Genomic DNA, 22486 nt, shown 5'->3' on the forward strand with positions numbered 1-22486 from the left:
GGCTCCAGAATTCGGTAGGGATCTACTGCATTAGACTGGTTCAGATCTTATTTGGCGAGTAGAACCATATGTAACAGTATAGCTGGAGTTGAGTCTGTTACAGCTCCGGTGTCCTATGAGGTTCCACAGGGCTCAGTTTTGGGGCCCCTCCTGTTTTTGCTATCTGCTTCCTTTAGGGTCCACCCTGAAAAAGCATGGCGGATCTTTTCATTTCTATTCCAATGATAGCCAAATCTACCCCTATAAAAGAAAGATGCCTTTTCTCTTACACCTCTTGTGTCATGCCTCCATGACATCAAAGAGTGGATGGCCCTGAGTTTCCTGAAATGTAATGAGAAAAAAATGGAGGCTTTAGTGTTTGGACTGAATGGCTCCAGTGGCCCCTCACCAGTTGATCTGGGACACTTGTTTAGCTTTTTGTAGCGCATAAGAGAGAGCACATTACACCTATTTTAGCACTGCTTCACTGTCTGCCTGTGTATTTTAGAGTGCGTTTGAAGATTCTTTTGTTTTTAAATCTTATTAAATTTTAATCTTAAATGGTACCATGGTCTAGGCAGAGGGTCTCAGAGGGGATAGAGCCTTTGCGGTCGCTGCTCGTAAACTGTGAAACTCCTTGCAGGTCAGAGAAGCACCATCACTCTCCATTTTTAAAAATCAGCCTGAAGACCCATTTTTATGACCTGGCCTTCAATATAGCATGACTCTTGTTTTTCTTGCTTTATTGTTTTCAGTGTTTTATTGTTTCATTGTTTTACTGCTCTTGTTTCTGTTTTTACTTTTAATTTTTTGCTTCTATGTGGTGTTCAGCACTTTGATGTTGTGTTAAAGTGCTCTATAAATAAAGTTGAGATGAGTAATGAATTCCAGTGTTTTTCTCTGTTTTTACTTTTTCAACCCATCGTTACCAGATATTCCCTAGGCGGGATATGACAAATACATATGTGTTTTACTCAGACTCTCTTCCGAGCACTTAGACATGTTTAGCTTAGGAAAGATAAGATTCTTGAGATCTGAATAATATTTACCATTCAATAGATTCAGTAAACACTTGTTTCTGACCAGTCACAAATGCAATTTACTTTTTAATCCATACTGTACTGCTGTTTCCTAACATATACAAGCAGCAAAAACCATGTTTACATGTTTACAAGTGCAGAATTTCTTCAGTCGGTCCGATCAGGCCGGTACTAATATGAGCCTGAAAAGGTCAGTCATGGCGTGCGTTTGATTGCATCACATGTTCAAGTGGAATAAACTATGTTGACATGTGCAGAATTGTTCACAGAAAGCTGTCCGAGTTTCTGGAAACAGAAGTATAAGAAGAAACTGTAAATTCTGGAGTAAACAAACATAATAAATTCGAAAAGTTATCTGACCAATTTATTTAGCCAATATCACTGTTACAGTGGGAGGAACTATATTATATTTATAATCATCTTTTTCTTACTGCTGTGTCTTTATAATTTAAAGGCATGGGTAATGTGGGCAAGCTGCTGCTTTGTGATTCTAACATACTTTGCTGAAATATTTCACCTGTAGTATAGTCTGCAGTTATTTTAGTTTTTTTATGGTTTATACAAAGTCTGTCATTCAGCATAGTGAATGAAGTGACAGCTGAGCTGACTTCATGATGCAATGGAGCTGAGTATTTCATTTAATAGGCAGTAAAATGTGTTGACAATAATGGTTTTACTCATTGAAAACAGGAAAAAACTTGTCCGTGTTACCAAGCAACCACCATGCACCTGATCTCTGTGTTAAAAAAAATCTCTTGTTGGAAGATGCTCAGCATCTGTAGCATCTTACAGTCATTGTTCATTTCAAAGATTTGTTGGTCCCACTACTACTAAGAAACTGCCTGGATCACATAATCCTTACACCCCCTCACCACCAGCACAGATATCGTTTCTAAGTGTTAAAGTTTCTTTGGTGTCAGAAATCAGCACTTACTGCACCTTTTTTTGCATGTTAATGACTGATTTTACTCTGAAGAGACTGAAAGTCACAGCGATCATTTTAACCAATTTTCCACTGAAATTTCAAACTTGTATAACTGTCTAAGGGAGAATGACAGGTTCCCTTCAGGGGGTATCCAACAGCTAGCCAAATATTTCTTTTCCACGATAAATGTTGAAGAGTTTGGTTCATCTTTCACTGCTTTAGATCCACATCCCGCCGTGACCTTCTGCATAATGAGGACTCACTTCTGTGTCATTAATATTTATGACCATTTTGGACGTTCCCTCTCAGAGAACCAGTCGCTAAAAGACTGAAGATTAATATTGACTGAATTATTCTTAATACTCAGAAAATGTCTGCTGTGGTTTTCTGGTGGAGAATTAGCGGAGGTCAAGCGTCAGTGTTTTTTTTTTAGATTTATCAAACTTTGCTGGCAGGTATGGAGACAGGGTAAATGTAGTCATGAAATACACAGTAAATATAATGTTTGAGCTCATCTAGTAGAAATTTTACATGAACAACAAAACCTCAAAAGAAAAAAAACAACTAAATACTCATGTAGTCATTTATGCAGTAATTCATTCAGACATTATTTAAATAGGGAAAGAACCCAAATTAATTTTTCATCTAAATATAACCAAAATATATTTATATTATTATTATGTTTCTATAAAAAAACATCCTACAAATCATTAACTTTAAAAATTATTTTTCCTCTCTTAAATTATAATAAAACACACCTCTCAGGGGTTTAGCTAATACATTGTTCCAGCAGTAAAAGGATACAGATACGCTGTATTTAGGAAACAAAATCATCTTTTCATGCTGTTTGTTAGAGCAGACGTTGCCATGGTTTCCAGCTGCTGTCCTCTCTTATCCTGCCAGCTCTTCACAACAACTTGATCAGGTTCCTGCTGCATCAACCAGCTCTCCAGTTCAGACCTGCCTGGATTTTTTAAAAAATATTCTCCATCTAAACTTGATGCAGTCCCGGTTCTTTGACTTCTCGCTTAATTCTCTTTTCTTATAGTGGGGTGCTGCATCTCCTCTGTTTTATTATTTTCTAAATAATGATGTGCCAAGCTGTCTTTCACCTTGATCTCATAAAGCCACAGAGGGAGAAGCAGGGAGGAACTGAGGAAGAAATGGGGCTGGGTGTTTGGCTCAGTTCGAGTGGGTGGACGGAGGGATGCACTGATGTGCTGGCTTACCTTCACTTTAAAACTTTAATGAGATGCATTGAGGGATGAATGATGGGGTTTACAGAGGGGGAGGGAAGAGTGAGCTGGGCAGGGTGAGTGCATGTGTACCTTTCATTGCTCAGCTAAGCAGAAAATCATTACTGATGGGGCGCCATCTTCAAGGGATTTCCCCACTGCAGCGATGGAAGGGAGGAATGAAGGACATGCACATCTGAAAATAGAGATGTGGGTGCAGAATGACACAGGGAAATGAGATTAAAGAAACGGGGGATGAAATGAAAGCTCAGGGTGTAGATCTGATTTTCAAAGATGCAAACGGAGGGTTTAGGGGCTAGTCAGCCTGATGGACCACTCATGTCTTTCTCCACTACAGGGTGAAATATCACCACCTCTTTTACAGAGATTACTATGAAATGTCAACATCCTGAATCCTGGTCTTACTACAACTTATCTTGTCATCTATCAGCACCAGCAGCCTTTCAAATATATCAACATGTCTCCAGACTAAGTGGTTTGCATTGTGTGCTACAAAGACTGAATGTGAGGTCCATTTACAGAAGTTTCATTTTTCCAAACAAGGTTTTACAAATTTTCTTTAAAACACTCAAAACAAGCATTCAAATTAAATATGAATGTAACGATTTATGATTAAATCTCATAGACCAGTATTTTCCCTCTTCTTTTAACATGTTCATACATGTCTGTGGGGGAAATTCTGGGCCGTATGTACGAACCATCTTTGTCGGACCCTATTCAGACTTGATCAATACTTCTCACACATACTTTTCCCACAATATAAGACGAAGATAATAAATAGGATCTTAGTTTAACCTGTATGTGGCTTCTCTGACCATAGTCCTGGTTCTTCTGGCAGACACTGTTCTGCATTGCTCAGCCTCTCACTGTCGTTCTGCTCCTCTGCTTTCCTCTCCTCATCCTCCTCACTACCTTCACAACCTGCTGTCTTGCTGAAACTTGCCTTATAACAAGCAGGCTGCAGCGTTGGGCAGCTTTCTGATTCATGTCAGTCCATTTTTTTCCAGTTAATGCATTGATTGATATAGTTTAGTGATAATTACACCACTGCCCTTGTAAAAATCAGATACTTTTACAACGTATTAAATCCAACTCAAGAGCACCAACTGTAGCTGTTATAATCAGACTCTTATTCATTCATTCATTATGGTCTTAAAGATGGAAAACTGTCCTTGTGATTAATTTAAAAACTGGTTATTATTTGTTATCAACCTTACAGATTTTGGGGTCTGTGCAGTTAGTTTTTTCGGGTAAAGTGATGTCAGTGGCGTCTCCACAATCCTGAAATTACAAGGAATCCCTCAATACCAAAAAGGCCATGACTGATCGCTGGGCTAAAGTACAGATATCAAAGTGGAATTGTTTTTTTATCCTGACGTCCATGAAAGTCAAAAGATTTGCAGAAATAACTTTGACTTAATTTCTGAAAGTAATTAATTGGTGTTGTCCCTAAATGAATCCCAACAAATGTCTTCAGTGGAGACATGCTGCTGATATCAGCTCAAACTGTGTTAGCTCAGGTGCTGCTGACCTCTCTTCTCTGAGAAATTGATAACAAGCTGCTGCCCCCTCATTTCATATTCTTACTCTCATTTTTTTCCACTCCCTTTTGTGGTATCCAGACTTGACTTTCTCTGGGAAATACATGTCTTTGTCCTCTGGATGTCTGGCTGCTCTGTGTTGAACAGACCAGTGTGGGTGTAGACCAAACCATTTAGCACAATTTTAGAGAGGTGATAGGGCCCTCAGAGAACAGTGTTAGCACAAAATTCAATCTCTCAGGTCTTAGATGTCTCTCAGATTCTGGATTCTGGGTTCCAGTACTGAAAAAGCTCGGTCACCTCTGGTTTAAAGTCTAAAACCCAGAGGTAACCAGAACCCCTTCTCTCATAGGTAACTGACTAAGAGACAAGGGGCTGTGGTGTTGCTGAGAGGAAATACAGGTGAAACTAAAAAAGATAGAATATTGCACAAAACCTAATATATGTCAGTAATTCAACTTAAAAGGAGAAACTGATATATAGACTCATTACACGCAAAGTGAGATATTTTAAGCATTTATTTGTTATAATTTTGATGATTATAGCTTACAGCTGATGAAAACTTAAACATCTAAATGAAAATCAATGAAAAAAAGGATTTGAATCCAGAAATGTTGACCATTTGAAGAGTATAGTCATGCATATGTACTCAGTACTTGGTTTCTTATGCAATTACCTTTTGAGTTTTTCCCTCCTTGTGGAGGGAGTCATTGAGGGTCAGGTTAGCAACCTTCCCCATGACTGAACTCTGGCTGGTTAGAGTGGCACTTGGAGGCTACAACACTGAACCTTTTCACACTATTCTAATTTTGTGAGATTTTTTTTCTTCAGGTTTTCTTAAGCTGTAAGCCAAAATGATCAAAATTAAAACAAATGAGTTTTGGGTTTCACCTGTAACTAATTTGGGAGATACTTTGAAATGTAAAGTTAATTCTCTCATCGGGTCAACGTTGTGACCAGAAAATGAAAATTATTCTGTCAGTAACGCAGACCGATGCCCTGCAGCCTAAAACTGTGTCAAAGATCTGACAAAATAGAAATTTAACAACCTTTACAAACGTTTAAAAACTTTTTCTTTACCAACTTTTGATGACTTATTATAACCAGATGTTTTTTAATGGATCAGTTATTAAAAGTAGTTTCTGTTTACATTAATGCACTAATGTCTAACTAATGTGAAAAGATAATAACTTAAATATTTCCAGATAATATATCTTTATCATTAAGTCTAATGCAGAGGTGTCCAGTGCCGGTTGATAAACACTCATCTCATGCCTAAACAGTTACAAACAGCTTAGTAATTAATTGTTTGATATATGAAATAGGTCATCCTGCAGCCATCCTCTAAATATTAAAAAACCTGCAGGACAGTGGCCGTCAGGGGCCGACTTTGGACACCCCCTGATGCCACATCATGCGACGATATGCATTTAACCATTAAAACTCCACCAGATCTTGGAGCTCCATCACTTATCATCAACAATTTCTCAGGAAGGGTGGTGTGTAACTGTGGTGTAGATTGTGATTGATAGCGTACTCTGTAGGTCAGGGATGTCTGGTTCTCAAAACCCATCAATCTGATTCAGGTGCTGCTGCAGGAAACATCCAAAACCTGCAGGACAGCAGCCCTCGAGGACCGAGTTTGGACATTCTTCAGTCCAGGTATTCATACTGCCTTCCATGTCGGCAGGCAGTAGCAAATATGAGGTAATTGGTACTCGCCAGCACAGTAATGGCGGCACTGCAAGATTGCGCAACACAAACCGACTGTTGGATTCACTAATACAAATGAAGTTCCTTTGCTTCAAATTACAGCGTCATCAGCTGCCCTGACCAAATATTTTATTACCGTTCACATGACAGAAACACAAAACTACCAAATGAGCCAACAAACCTGCAGTAAACTTTAGGAGACCGAAGGTAGTTGTCCAGGTTAGTTATCTAAACGTGATGATAAGGCAGTGAACCAGAGTCTATCTAACAGGGAACCTTTGCTCAGTAAAATCACGGCGCTCTTCTCATCTTCCTACAAAGCTGAATCAGGTGCTTCACAGCTGAAGGACACCAGACATGGAACATCAGAAAGGGCTGGGACTCTGATCAATTTTTAGCTTTAATTTTAGCTTTAGTTTGCACAATGAAGCTGAAAATGTATCAGTGAGCTCCAGCCTTTCTGCTTTATGTAAGTGAATCTTTGCTATCAGTGTGTACGAGGAGGTTTTCTGAGGTAAACCTGCAGCTCTGCTCAGAGGTCTCAAAAACTACTAAGCGAAGACCTGTGTAGTGTTATGTAACTGTTTCCTCTGTACCTCATCCTGCATCAAGAGACAAGAGGGAGATGAATATGTCAACATTTTTACAACTAATTTACATTTCTGTTATTAAAGCCAAGGCTCCAGAATGAGACACATGGGTGTGTGTTCTCTTGTGAAAGTTTTTTCTCCTACAGACACTGGAAATGAGAAGCAGATCCACATTTGATCTCAATGAGCATAAGGCTGGTATGTGTACCCCAGCTGCTTCATTACCAGTTAAATCTCATCCATAGCCCCGATTGTCAGCTTCAAACACGCTTTCCAGAACATACATGTCGATGGTGAGAGCGGGGTCAATGTTGCAGATGGGAAAATGAAGCACTAACAGGTCAGAATCACCAGCTGCAGCAGAGTCTGTGTGCATAATTATTCACATCCATGCAGGAAAACAGCACCCCTGAGGCTGGGTTGGTAGATGTGTAGATGTGGTGGTATCTAAGCTGTGCTGAGGAGAGCCAAGGATTCATCTGGGAGCAAACCCCGATTCTTACCTACCTGGCTGCATTACCTCTGCCAGGAAGGAAAAGAAATCATTAAGGTCTTCGTAAGCTAAAAATGGTTATTGTACCATTCTCTCTCGTTGTGGTTTTACACGTCATGCAGATGCTCAGCGTTGTAGGTCACCATATTGCAACCTACGTGGAAAGTGTGAACGTGAATGCCTGTTTATTGTTATCCAAGTTTTAGAGGCTCCGTGGAACTGAAAAATAAAATCCTGCATCAGGAACGATGTTGAATTGTCTACGAGGGAGATAACTGCTCTACTTGTTCTTTAATCTACAATGAAGGACAACTAGCCTGTTGTTCTAAGCAGATAACCATGACCATAAAGCATGTGGGAGGTTGTATGAGGGGGTTGTTTGGCTTCTCACACAACAAATGAAGGGTAAAGCTGTTCCCTGTCTGTCAACAAGCTGCACCTGCACCCGCCCTCCTGCCTGGTCTCGGTTAGTCCTGCTTTCTTATGGCAACATCAGCCATGTGGCCCCAACTGAGAGGTGGGCGAAGTTTAGGTTACAAAGGCTGAATCAAGTTTTTCAAGTTTTCCACTTCTGTTTGAACAGCCAAGAACTCTGCAGGTCCTTCCAGATTCCCTTGACTCCATTAATAAAAGTACAATTCTCTTCTGTTCTGACATCCACAGAAGTGCCACCACAGGAATGCAGGAATGTCTTCGGGTTTATGGCTGGATTTGTCTTTAGCAGGAAGAGGACAGTCCTAACTGCTGATTTTTCTTATCCAAAACATTACATCGAACTGTATTTTATCTTTCTATTTTCCCCCAGGATTTGAGTCAATGCAGCCAAAACATTCAAGGAATTAGAATAAAAGCTTTGGGGCAAATTTACCGTCTCTGGTTAAAAAACGGATACTACTGATACCTAGTGGTCAAATCTGAGATAGCTGCCATCTGAAACGCCGTCCACCCACCTTTTAGCAAGACATTGTATCTGTACACAGGATTACCTGTGAAGAAAACGGAGCTGTGGTCTCACTTGGTTCCCAAACTTTTTGAGCTACGACCCCAAAGACAACATATGTTGTTGAAGTTAATGCAGTCATTTTACAGATTAATCTCTTTCTCTCTGCATGAAATTCCAAGTTTATTTAATAAATATAGACTATGATTTTTATTTTACAATGATCTGGCCACCCCTAGAAATTATCTTGGGATCTATTTTGTGAAAGGCTGCTTTAGACTTTTGTTGTTCTTCTTCCCAGAATTGCTTCACCTCTCTGACTCAGTTCATGTGATGTTTACCGTTCTTACATGACAAACAGTATAAATCTGTTTGTCAAATACATGTGTTTCTCAAACGTACAAAAACGTCATTCTTCTTAGTCACCATCTGAACAATATTCTTCTTCTTCTTCTTCTTCGTGTTTTTTGTTGCGGCTGCTGTCCTGGGTGGAAGGACAGACAAAAAAAATACATCTTTCATTTTCATTTTAAGGTTCTAATTAATTAATGAAAGCAGTTAGATGCTAACTGAATTGTGACTGCCCCATTAAAATGTTCTAAATGCCGCTGAAGACATCACAGAAAGTTTTAAAGATAAAGAAGAGAAAAACAGAATACATTTCCAAACAAGTATTGAACATTTAAATAATTTGAGTTATTTTTAATTTGATCAATTTGATTATTATTTTTAATTTGAGTTATGTTTATGTTACACTTAAATAAAAAAAATGAATTAATAAAAACCTAGAAGTGTCATGGCGGTACTTAGAGCCTTGATGGAGACGGTGCTTTGGGATGGGCAGGCTGACTGAAGGAGTAATGAGCTGTAAAAGGCAGTCGGCCCAGCAGGGAACAGAGGAGATGCTCTGTTCCTCCCACTCTTCCACCACCCACCCTGAGAGCACTTTTGTAGTTTCATCACATAAAATCCGCTTAATTTCCCTCCTCAAAGTTCAATATGTACGAACCCACTTCCCCTGTTCTCCACTCGATGCCTACACATTTGCTCACTCCTGTCCACCGGTCCAATTTCAGTTTGGTCACCTCTTCTCTTAGTGGGTAATAATCTCTCAATTTCCTCTTCATCTCTGACCTGGAGCCCTTCTGTACTTCACTCTGCTCATGTTTGTGCTGTGCAGGAATGTTCATTTGTTGGCTCTAGTTGTCATTTCAGCTCAGATCAGCAGCCATGTGGATGAGTGTACGTCATCCATTTATTAGGTCTTTCATCTAAATCCAACTTTTTGTCTGTGTTTTCTTTTTTCTCTTGCTATTGCTTTACCATCCATCACACATTTTAACCAATATTTCCCACAAAATTTCCAAAGGCTATTTTTATTTTTAGCAATGCTGGTGCTGAAGCATGGATGCAACAGTTACCAGACGGATGGTCGTAAAATCTTGTCGTTCATAGTCCAGAGAAGGTGAATTCTTATGATTGTGATGAATCTCTTGCTCTTCTCCGTCTGAGCTGACTGGGGTCTGTTGAAATGTCTTGGTATCAACAGGACTAGTAAAAGCCCTCCATTTAGTAGTGAAATTCAATTTGATTCAATTCAGCTTTATTGGTATTGCACCGATTCATAAGAAAGTCACATCAGTGCACTTTACAGACATAAGAAATTCAAGCCACTTTATTGTCATTCAGTTAAAACTAAACCACATCAGCCCTATTTAGTATATCCAAGCCCTATAGGGGCTGGAACATACTTGCTATTAGCGACGCATCCGTGTACGAATCATGACTCCAACACATTCCTAGCATTTGTTTGACACCTAGACCACTTCCATTGACGCGAGGTAACATGTCGCTTGTACGAGTTGCAATATTAACTTGAATTCAGTAAGCGCTCATGCGAGCAAGAGCGTGAACATGTCAGATACAACGTAAACGCAGTGGTGGATAGTTTTTAAGACCATCTTGTCTGCAACTGCCACCTGCAACTACTGCCATTTGTTTGATTTTTTTTTCTCCCTGTTGATGAACACTTGTGCCTAAACAAACAAATTGAAGGTGCTTTGGGAGTTGATTGACCTTTTCATTATTTCATGGTCCAAGTGTTGTGTACTGCCCCGAGCAGTGACCTCCAGTATCAAGCACGTTGGCCGCATCGTACTTCCGTCATTTGCAGCAAGTATATACACAAATGTAACACTGACATGTACCCTTGCATCCAAGATGGAGCCAATCAGGGCCCACTCGATGGTGCACCCAGCAAGTATATCGCAGCCCTATCAGTATTTATTTTAATTTATTTACCTTATTTATGGAACTAGAAAGAGGCGACCCTCGCCACTTCTGATCCCCAGTTTAGTAATTGGGAGTTGACCCCTCCCTGTGCGTTTCCTAAAGTCCTTGACCCTTTCTTTGGTTTAGCAGATGTTTTCAGGGAGAATGTCCAATCATGTGGCCAATCACATGCTAGGAAGACCTGGATCATACCATTAAGTTAAAGAAGGAAGGGTGGCTGATGCTCCAAAGACAGTGCAGTGGTGCAGGCCAGGTTCAGGGAGCGACAGAGAGAGACAGGTAGTCGTATTTAAAAAAGACATATTGGGAAAACAAAAGAAATGAGGTTAAAATCAAAAATCAAATCAAAAATAAGCAACATCCAGCTGCATTTCAGTGATATTGGAGACTGAAAAGTTTTGTAGAATTTGTTAAATGATAATATCATAATATCATGTTATTTAAATAGTCATAATGTCCAGACTTTATTTATTTATTTGAATAATTTTTTGTGGTTCTGTGTTCAGTTGATGGCTTAAAAATTTTGATTTAAAATGTTATAAAACAAAAAGCAATGCATGGAAATAAGACTTCTTAAAGTTAAGTTTATTTATACTTGCGTTTAAAACAAGAGAGGATGACAACAGTGCCGCACCACTTAAAACTTCTGGGAAAAAAAACAAAACAGATGCAGACAAAAACCAGAAAACAACACAGTCTGAGTTAAAAACCAAGGAATAAAAATGAGTGTTAAAATGTTTACTGTTGGTGAGGTCCTGATGTGGAGGCAGTTCCACAGAAAGAGCTTTGTCACCCCAGTGTTTCAGCCTGCACCCTGAGACAACCAGAACCATCTGATCAGCAGATCTCAGAGCTCTGTGTAAAGTTAACAGGTTAGAAAGATAAGACGGTGCTAACCCTAATAATTATAACCCTAATAATAATAATCCTGGGAGCCAGTGCAGAAAAGCTAATGTGTGTGTTCACATTTGTGTTTTTATGAAGCCCATTTATGCTCTACGTAAAGACAGATATGGATCATGTTGTCCGTCTTCTGCATCATTTACATGCATAATTTGGCTTGTTTTCGTGGTCCTTGAGGATCCACACCGACAGAGCAAATAGAGCAGTATCATGAGAAACCACAGGGGCAGTGTTGAGCAGTATAGCTGACCTGCAACCCGCGAAAAAAACAAGAGATGAAGAAGTCGCTGCAATGTGTTTAATGGCCACACAGAAGACCGGTGTCTACTGCTCTGGCTCCTTTTACGTCTTTCTGAGAATGAACATTATGATGATCTCCCCACTTCTGCCACGTTTGTTATTGTCTGACACTGATGTCGGACTTCTGAGGTGAACTCTGAACTCGTCCAACCCCCGGTGGATTAAAATATTCAATGACAAACTGTGTCATACATCCATTGGCTGCATGCTTATTTTGGTTTGTGTGGCGCTACCGCCTGAAAAAAGTGTAGCTGAATAAAGTTTAAACAGAAACGCAGAGATATGGTGTTCCCACGGTATAAACAGCTAGGCTGGTTAGTAACTGGTTAGTAAGTTCTTCCATGTGGAAAAGAGCGTTGAGAGAATGTTGTCACTGTTCAGCCTCCTCATGGAAAATACATATCAATATAAACAATTTAAAGAAACGTATGATTAAATTCATTCAGATGCACTGATAATCTGGATTATTTTCCTGGAGGAAAGAATTTGGCTAGTGGAAATTCTGATTGGCCGTTAACTATATTTTGATATATAATTTGATTCGGGTGACATTATAAGATGATAGTACAACTTAAAATTAATAATCTATAATAACAGTCTTTTTTCAGCTAAATCAGTGTTTTTAGAGAAGAAAAGTAGGAGAAAAAGGCTGCTAGTGCAGCTGAAATAGTGACTGTGTTACTGTAAACATAAAGTTATGTCATGGATTGAAACATTTTTAAAGCACAGAGACATTGGCAGACCTTCCCAGACTTTCTCAGGTTTTTATTATGGAGAGAGACTCTGCTGCAGCCTCCCAGCAGGGCCTACCTGCACTCATCCACACTGCTCCATTAAAGCATCTCAGTTATGCTGACATTTGTAAAGTATCTCTGTCTTAAGTCTTTGGTCTGGAGCTTAGCTTCTGTCTGTGACACACCAGGACTGAGGTCCTTTTTTAAAACATTTTGTTCCTCTGCTCAGCTTTAAACCAGGTTTATTGAAACAGGGTTTTTAGATAAACGTCTCCTTTTAAAATGTAGCTTAAAACAATTAGCTAGCAACAGGCCGGTAACAACAGAGACTTTCTAACGTGGTGACCCGACACAGACTTCACACTGTTAAGTTTTACCAGCCATTTTGTCTGTGATGCAGCAGGTCAGCAGGAAAAGGCTCAATACTGACAATTTAAAAAGACGCATCAGTTCTCCTCCTGTGCTTCTGTACCTCAACCAGGACTTTAGCCCATTTAAATGGGTGAGTTGAGCTGTGAGTGTTCAGCGAACTGAACATACAAACCATTTCTGTTTGTAGGCTGCTGGTGTTCAAGCAACTCTAATCATCAGCTGAGCAGCTTCTTCCAGATATGAAATGTTTCCCAACCAAGTTTTTGGAGAAACTTCCTAGTGCTTCCTCTTCAAAATTTTGTAGCTGTGGTGGTTTCAATGGTCTAACTGGAGAGTAACGAATGCCACTGGTTTTATTAACACACATCAATCATACCACAACCACTTCTGAATATCATTCTTACTGTAACTGATGCCAATGTTTTTTTAAATCAACACAGAACAATCAAACAGGCACTATAAATAACAACAAATTATGATTCACCACTCACCTCCCCTGTTCCTCTACCTCAGTGGTTCTCCAACCTTTTGAGCCACGAACCCCAAGAAAACATACATTGTTGTTGGTGAACCCCACCCCCACATTTCAACTTAGTAATTAATTGTTATATCAAATGGATCATCCTGCAGCCATCCTCTAAATGTAAGGCTGGTAAACTGTCAAAATCTTCATAAATAAGGAGGATAAAGTGATTATTGGTGAATCACTGCTGTGACAAGACACCTACATGCCAAAAAGCAGCTTCTCTTGCAGAGAAAATGTCAAATTCAGATTTTTAATATGGTATGTGTACTGACTTTGTTGTTTATGAATTAATGTGTTAAAAATGTGCCAATTTCAAATATTTATCTCTTCATTAATGGTTTAATTTTGACAGCCCTGGTAAAAATTCCAAATGTATTTGATAAATGTAGGCTATATATTTTTCAAAGTGATCTGGCAACCCCCTGAAGTTATCTCACAAGTGGTTTGAGAACCACTTCTCTACCTCACCTGTGCCACGCTGTTCTGCACCTAACCCTTGGGCTACTCCTGCCTGTCAAACATTACTTAATCAAATAGTCACGTACAAATTGCATTCACTTCACATCTGTTGGAGTCTGTGCATAGGCTATCAAAACACTAGTTTTACATCATTTGTCATCGTTCAGGAATCTTGCAGGAACTTTCTAGCATTAATTCTGTTATCTGACCAGTTGCTTTTCACTTTTTCAAAAAATACTTTAACAGACTCACCTGAAATTGCAACCAGTGGTTAATAAATGATGGTTCGTAGATGATAGCCTACATTGTTTAAAGGCAAAATAAGAAGCATTGACACCTAGTGTTTCAAACCAGAACTGCAGTCGAAAGAGACAAACACGGAGAGCGTCTTCATCATCAATATCTGTATTGGAATGTAGGTTCAGCTCAGAAATTTTGACGTCCATGTGAAAAAATTTAATTGTCGCCATTTTGAAGGCGTGGCTCTAACGATGTATTGACTCGGCCGTGGCGGCCCGCCAATGTAAGGAAAACACTGCTTCCCTCTCTGACCACTGATCCACTTCCACTCAATTTAAGACCCATCAGAGAAAAGAAAACATGGAGTACAGCACTTCTGAAATGATGAAATGTAATTTATTTAACTTGATAATGCTAACACTCAATCCATGCATCGTTTACATCTTGTTACAGTATTGATACACACTTAATTAAGCTTTTGTGTATTTGCTTTTAATCCCTGTCTCATTATTAAACAGTAAACATATTTTAATGAATTGCATTCATAGTTTTGATTTTACTGAAGACAAACATGCCAAAGGGATTTTTATTTGACTTCTTTTATTATGAGCACTGTAAGAAGACTTTGATCTGATCTTCGTCGTGTCCAGAATGTTGAAATCTGTTTTTGATCATTTGAGAGCACAAACATAGTTCAGCATAAAGCCAGGATAAAGCCCGCATGCAGATCAAAATTATTAAAGACACTAATGTGCAAATGCCACCAAGTGTTTCTGACCTCCAGTCTCAATTTCTTCTTCTTGTTTTCTCCTTTCTCTGCTCTCCAATGCTCCAGTGGGTTCTTCTTCATCTCCCTGCTCAGGGGTTTGGTGTAAACACACATTCCCTGATGCAACACCCCGCTACGTCTTTGCTCTGTTTGCTTTGGTTCAAATATTTTTTCCAGACTTTATTCCCACTTTATCATCTCTTGTTTATGTCTGGAGATTCGCTCATTCCCTTTTTAAACAGACACAAACAAAAGCATTAACAAAATCATTAATCTGGGATTCATCTGTGAGAGTAAAAGCAGAGAAATCTTGGATTATATCATGTGCAGAGGAAACAGTGTTGAAATGAATAAGCAGCTGATCATGGAGACTTCAGAACAAGTCATCCTGGTCACATCCCTCCTTCTCTTGGTTTCACAAATGTCAAACACACTTAAGGCCCATGCTGATCTTTAAAGAGACGGTAAGTCACACTGCTGTCATGTGGGATCTCATTATTCTCCAGCAGCAGAAGGAATTCAAGTGCCGCAGCCTCTGTCGCAGCCTTACAGGCTGGATCAGGCGTTGGGTACAAATTCCCTATCCATACCAAACCTCTGTCAAATTGGAATTTAAATTTTCTTGCAAGCGGGATGATGGCTTCAGATGCTGGGGAGAAAACAGAATTGTTAATCTCAATCACAAATCATAGATGATAGTCTGGCTGAATGTGAGAGCTGTCTGATGAATGCAAAAAGAGAGATGCAGCTTTGACTTAGGAAATTCATTCTGACTGTATCAAATTATTCCGTTTACTTAAGCTGGTTCTTATGTTTTTATTTAAAAAAAAATAGATTCTTGTCTCAGATAGTTCTCACAGTGAGAATAATTTTATAACTTTCCGTCATGTTGACGCCTTTTCAAAGATCAGATGATGCTCCCTCTTCCTAACTGTGTTAGCTTATTGGTTTGGTACCTTCTCTCTGGATCAGGTACTTCGATCCTACGAGGATTGCAGTCCTGCAGGTTTTAGATGTTTCCCTTCTCCAGCACATCTGACTCAAACTAAATGGATCCAACAGCATATGAATGTCTGCACCGTGACTCATTAATCTGAGTCAGGTTTGTTGGAGCAGGGACACACTGAAAACCTGCAGGACTGCAGCCCTCGTAGGAATGAACTGATCAAGTGAACTTACCATCGCCGTCACGTAAACGTAAATTCACTGTGGGAAGACGACGAAAGTAAACTCACTGTGTGATATATACCAAAGTTACATCATACAGGAATCAAATTTGTTTTATTTCTGATTTCTTAGATAAACATAAATATGTTTTAAACAGTTTGGGGCAGGCACTCAAAGTGCAATAACATGGCATGAATTTCTAAATTTCTTTTTTAGGAAAGACAATGCTTTAAGCTAAATCTTCTTTAGCTTTTTGTTTTTGTTTTTACAGCTTAGCTGAGGTACATCTTCTCCATGAAGGACAGATGCAGTTGTCTGTAACTGGTTAACTTTCTGTTGTATAAATCTAAAGCCAGTATCAGTTCTCACTATATGATCGCAGGTCTTTTGAGAAGAGAATGGAAAGTTGTTTTTTCACAAGACAGATTTATTTAAATTCTATTTAAATTAGCCTTTTATCAGAACAACTGTACTATTTCTTACATTTGATCTTATTTTAGTCTAGCTTTTTCTGTCTTTATTTAAATTCTTTTATTTAATTCTAAAGTTTGTTTGTTTGCAGACAATGTAAACAGCTTTAAGTCTTAGCTGAAGACACATTTATTTAAAATTGCTTATAATTAAGCCAGTATTGTTGATGTACATCCTTTTATAGATGCTATTTGTTTAAATTTGTTGTCATTTTATGTTCTTTTTTCTGTGTTTATGGATTTTATTGTAAAGCACTTTGGGATTTTTATCACAAAGCGCTAGAGAAAAAAATGTTACTTGGCTGGCAGACAGTGAAGCCCCAACACTGAGTGGCAGAGGGTTGGTCAGAGTCAGCTTAATGTCACCTAAACCTTTGTGGTTGCATTCATAATGTGGATGCTATGAGGAAACCAGGAGAACACATCACAAGAAAATTAAAATATATTCCTTTATATTTTGTTTTAATTATCCATCCATCCTTTCCATTTCTGCCTCTTATCCGCCGTTGGTTTGCGAGAGCAGCTGCCTAAGCAGGCCAGCCCAGACTTGCCTCTCCCTGGCCACATTTGCCAGCTCGTCCAGAGGGATCCCCAGGTGTTCCCAGACCAGCCGAGAGATGTAGTCCCTCCAGCATGTCCTGGGTCGTGCCTGGAACACTTTACCAGGGAGGCGTCCTGGAGGCATCCTGAACAAATACCTGAGCCACCTCATCTGGCTCCTCTCAATGCGGAGGAGCAGCGACTTTACTCTGAGCCCCTCCCGGATCACCGAGCTTCTCACCTTATCTCTAAGGGAGAGCCCGGCTACCCTGCGGAGAAAACTCATTTTGAACACTTGTATTCCAGATCTCGTTTTTTTGGTCACTACCCACAGCTCATGACCATGGTGAGGGTAGGAACGTAGATCAGCCGGTAATTCGAGAGCTTTGCCTTATGGCTCAGCTCCTTCTTCACCACGACAGACCGATGCAGAGTCCGCATCACTGCAGACGCCGCATCAATAAATAAATGAAATATTCAAGGCAACTCATTGTTATGTTAAAGAGCTTAATAATTTGTTTGTGATGTCCATCACCTCCCTTCATCCCTGCAGCTGATCTGTGTGTAATACGTACTCACACACCTGCTCTCAGCCAGGTGTGTGATGACCCACAGTGAGCTCCAGCGCTGATCCGTGCGTCTGTCAAGATGAACGTCAGCCTGCTGTGACTTACAGCTGGCCACGCATAGTAAACAGTAGCCCTCATGGCAGACGTCTAAAATATGAGTCTGTGTTTCTAACAGCCATACCCCCCCCCCGACTATAAATCAGCCAAAATACACTTGTACTGTTCGCTGCTCAGTGGTTGTAATCTTTGCAGCTCTCGTTTTTCATTTGGGTGTTTTATCTATCGATTGTCTCTCCTGCAGGTCATAAAGTTTATACTGTACAGGCCGAGCGTTTTTATTGCGTCATGTAGTAGTTGAGCTCCTCTTGTTTTCCCTCCAACCTTTATCAGTAACATTTTTTCTTTTTTTCCAGGTTTTGTATGCAGAAGAGCGCTAAGTTGGTGCCGGGGGTGACGTTAGACCTCATTGAGAAGTAAGTGCCACTTCACAGCCATTCCCTCCCTGTCTCTGTCTCTCAGCAGGACACAGTCTAGAGAGATCATTATCCAGTTTCTCCTCCCTGTCTCTCTCCGTCTTACTGCCACTGGCACTGTTATTTTCCTTCCTGCAGGAATAATTCTCTGCCTTTGTTTCCCCCTCTCATAGTCAAAGTGGCAGAAGTTTGGCAGATTTAAAGCTTCACTTTTGCTGAATAAACCTGCAGGTGTCAGGTGGCAGAGCGTGGAACATCTCATGCTTTCAGGCACTCACTCTCAGATTGATATCTGCACTCAATATGGATGTCATATCCAGAGTTTTAGTAGTTTCATAGAGCCATGCTGGGGCATGTGAGGAAGGGTAAAATGACAGCTATAAACTAAGTTGGTTGACTTGATTTTTTGAAGCTATGAATAATTTAGAAGGAAAAAGTTCATCTTGATGGAGAGCGCCTGGTGGAAGTAAAGATGAAGTTTGTCTCTTCAGTCTTTTAATTTGTCATTTAGTTGCACAATATTTGCTACAAATAAAAAATTATTTGCTTTCACATGCTCAGACTATGACATCAGTTGCCACAGAGCACCAGAGAAAGTTTGGGAATGAATGCACCTATGCAAACCAACCCATACACTGCCTGCTTATATAACTTCCAGTAGACTTTAATTAGTTTTTAGCTGAGGGTTTGCACAGGGATACAGAGAGCTTAACTGCTTATCATCACATTGTGTATACTCAAACTGTTTTCTGTGTCTTTGTAGACTGTCAGACTTCAGCTAACAATGATGGCATTTCTTCTTTCCTGTCCAGTATGACTTTTTTACTGGCTCTTTGTAGTATGAATTCCTTTACAGTTGGATGGAGATGAAATCATATAAACCAGAGCCCGATTTTAGTGCAGAAGATGAAATTACATCAGTCTGCAAACCCATGGGCCAAATAAGGAGTGCCTTACCAGTTGATGGCTCCGTTCTAGTTAAAATATGTGTGATATAGGTTTTGCTGTAGATCCTGCACAGAGGTAGTTTAAACTATGTGAGAGTAAATGTCAGAGTGGGTCTGCACCATCACTATGCTGATGTGTCCCGATGGCGGGGGACTGAGTGGAGTCTCCACAAGTTTTTAGATGCATGCTACTGAACCTTGGAAGATTTTCAAATGAATTCATTTTGCATCCTGTCTCTTATCTGAGCTCTTTTCCGCCAGTAAAAGTCAGTCTGATGTTGACAGTTATCTCTTGCTCTGCCACGTTTTTGTGTTTCTTTTCCTCTCCTCCTCATAAAGTCCTCTTGGGTTTCTTTGCTGAATCAACCATGACGCATGTCGAAAACAGCCAGTATGTTGATATGCTGTTGCTGACTTGTTGAGGTGGTGCTGTGAAACAAAACGTAGCTGTCATGTGATGCTTCAGGACGCTGCAAGGCAACAACAGCTCCATGAATGTACATACTATGTCAGTGTGCCATCAAAACCCGTCAGAACCAAGAGTTTTAAGGTTAGAAACTCATAGTTCTACTTTAAGTCCTAAATCAACCACTTTGCTCACCTGATGCCCCGTTCAAATATAAGCTGCATATACCTTCATCATCATTTTTTGCAAGCTGGACACAAATGCAACGTCTAGAATTTACCACATCTAACAATGGAAGAAAAATTAGATAAAAGTCTGTGGAAGTCCAGAAGTAGGACACCAGTCATCTGATGAGACATCATGGTGAATCCTGGATGCTAATTCAGCTAGCACACAAGCAACAACACACAAGATAAAGATATTTTCAAACAGCAGCTAATAGGTAACTTGAAGAGGCCAAAGGTCATTGCAGCATCTGCTACTTGATTTTTTTTTACTCAGCTATTAGATTATAGTGTGGTTAACAGTGATGGGTTCATTGATATGATGCGTACAGAGACTTGCAAACACGTTACGGACTTGCATTCTAGATTTAAGAAAGAAATCAGATACGATTGATTTTTTGCATTTTCTGGCAGCAAAACAACAGTAAAGACTTTAAGACTGAGCTGGAAAAAAAAACAAAACAAGAATACATGTGCACACAGGTAACACATTAGAGTCTAACAAAGCAGAGATGGAGGGAGGTTTTCTACAGTGTTAATTCAATAAAACACAGCCCTTACTGTATTCTGGGTATTGCTGATCTGGGAATAATTAATCATGGGAATCATCTCCTGCTGCTGGTGATCTTGACCCATGAAGAAGAAGAGGGCTTATTTGCATATTCATACGTATCTGAGTGCTAAATGAGGCAAAAGCATAGAGTTGAATATAGTTTGTTTTAAGACATACAGAGGTTATTTTCTTTTAATATGTAATAAACTTTGTCTTTTTCTTGAGTTTTATTAGTTTAATCAATGCCAAAAGAGAGATGAAGAAATTATTAATAAATGGAGGCCATGAGTACGAAGCAGCTGATGTGTTGTGATGTTTAATGCTCCTTAACAGTAAATGATGAAGAATTTAACACACAGTTTTCTAGAAGCTTCTATTAGGAGCTGTCTTTATCAGCTTGCCATGTTGCACAAGACTAATATGTAAGACTTAGTCATTTAAAGTTGTTCTCCACAGAAACGAAGTGACTCTTTCAGTGTTCATGTATTTTGTCACGATTCATAGAAACCACAATACATTTTCCTTCTGTTGAGTAATTAGGCCAAAGATTATTAAGCTGCATCTGTAGTTAGTTTACTTGGTCATTACTGATTTGTGTACCATGTTTCTGCAAGATTAATGGAGATTATCCTAAACACAAACATTTTTTTTTATTTATTTTTTTACTTTTTATTATCTTAACTTTTCTAGACCAAGTATTTTCTCTTGCTTCCAGGTTTTTTCTAATCTTTTGGTTTATAAACAGCGTTTCTGTTTCTTTTTATCTTCCAAAAACCATCTCCAGTTGACGGGTAAAATACAGGAAATGTTGTAGTACAGTACATCTACTGCGGTATGACTCCCAAAGGCAGGATGGGAAACCACAAGAGAAGTTAAAGGCACCTTTGAAGAAACAAACCCCTTTCTTATTTGTCTTTCCTTTGTTCCTGATGTTCTTTCTTCCTAAACCACCAACATGAGTTGGTGTGGTTTGACGACATCGGGGCCCTCCGTCTTTCATCACTTGTCCCACCAGACTGATTCTGTGGCTCAGTGATGTATTACCTGATCCCTGACGGGAGACTTTTCCAGCCCACAAGCATCATGCCGGTTTCATAAGAGACGGAACCGATTTTTACCTGATCTGACTCTGCTCTTAGGCCGCCTGTAAAATAAAGAACTCAAACATAAAAGAAGTATAAGTTTGGGTGTCTACCAAATAAAGAATTACTTCAAAGTGAAATTTCAAATTAAAAATGTTACTGTAAAAGATTTTTAGGAAAAAACACTATTTCTGCTTTGAAGCTGCAAAATCCACTTAGTGTAGAATCACTAGCAGAAAAAGAACTTGGTTTTTCTTTTATTTGCTCATTTAGAAATTGAGACAGCAAAACAGTCACATTTAACTAAGATTAGTGTTATGTTACATCTTATTTCCTTTAAAAATACCTTTTAACCTTGTGAACTCAGGATACTGATTGTTTCAGTTTTTCAGGGGAAACTCTCCATTCCCGCTGAATGCAAGATTTCATTAGCTCAACAATCTGATTCTCCTCTTCATGATGCTGCACATTTACTGTCTGACGTCGTGCAAAATCCGGCATCATCCTGCTGAAATAACAACTTCCTGTAAAAAAAACATCATCTTAATGGTGGCATCTGTCTCTGGCATGTGGTACCTTCATACAGATGAAGCAATCCATGGATGTTCTTATCTTTGGTATGTAGAGTAGAAGCAGATTTTTTTATTTTATTTTTTCTAAATCAGCTGAAACGTGGACTCAACCGAGCACAGAACACGTGTCCACTGTCCAACGGAAATGAGCTGATGTCCAGAGAAAATTTGATATACCGGTTCCTCCTCATATAATCAGTTTCAGGTTGTATTTCTAAATTCAGTGGTGGACTTGGGAATGAAAATGGTTGTTTGTGGTCCTCCTGAGTCCATGTAGCTGTACTGGTGATGGCATGACAGTTTCTGCTGCAGAGCTGCCTGAAAGCTTGAAGGGGTGGGGTGGGGGACAAGAGTCTTTGCTCCATACATGGTGAAAGAATACAATTAAGAAATATTTTTTAAAGTTTCTGA

At 39.4% G+C, this 22486-nt stretch overlaps 1 protein-coding gene across 5 annotated transcripts in view; it reads left to right on the plus strand.

The window, feature by feature from the left end:
• rptor (regulatory associated protein of MTOR, complex 1) overlaps positions 1-22486 on the plus strand; it is a 206159-nt gene that overhangs the window by 74204 nt on the left and 109469 nt on the right. For all 5 annotated transcript variants that reach the window (XM_041982370.1, XM_041982373.1, XM_041982371.1 and 2 more), the window contains exon 8: positions 18232-18291. In XM_041982370.1, coding sequence (XP_041838304.1) covers positions 18232-18291 — 60 coding nt within the window. The remainder of the gene's footprint in view (positions 1-18231; positions 18292-22486) is intronic.

This window comes from Melanotaenia boesemani, chromosome 4 (assembly GCF_017639745.1).
Source record: "Melanotaenia boesemani isolate fMelBoe1 chromosome 4, fMelBoe1.pri, whole genome shotgun sequence".
In the NCBI taxonomy this organism is placed as follows: Eukaryota; Metazoa; Chordata; class Actinopteri; order Atheriniformes; family Melanotaeniidae; genus Melanotaenia; species Melanotaenia boesemani.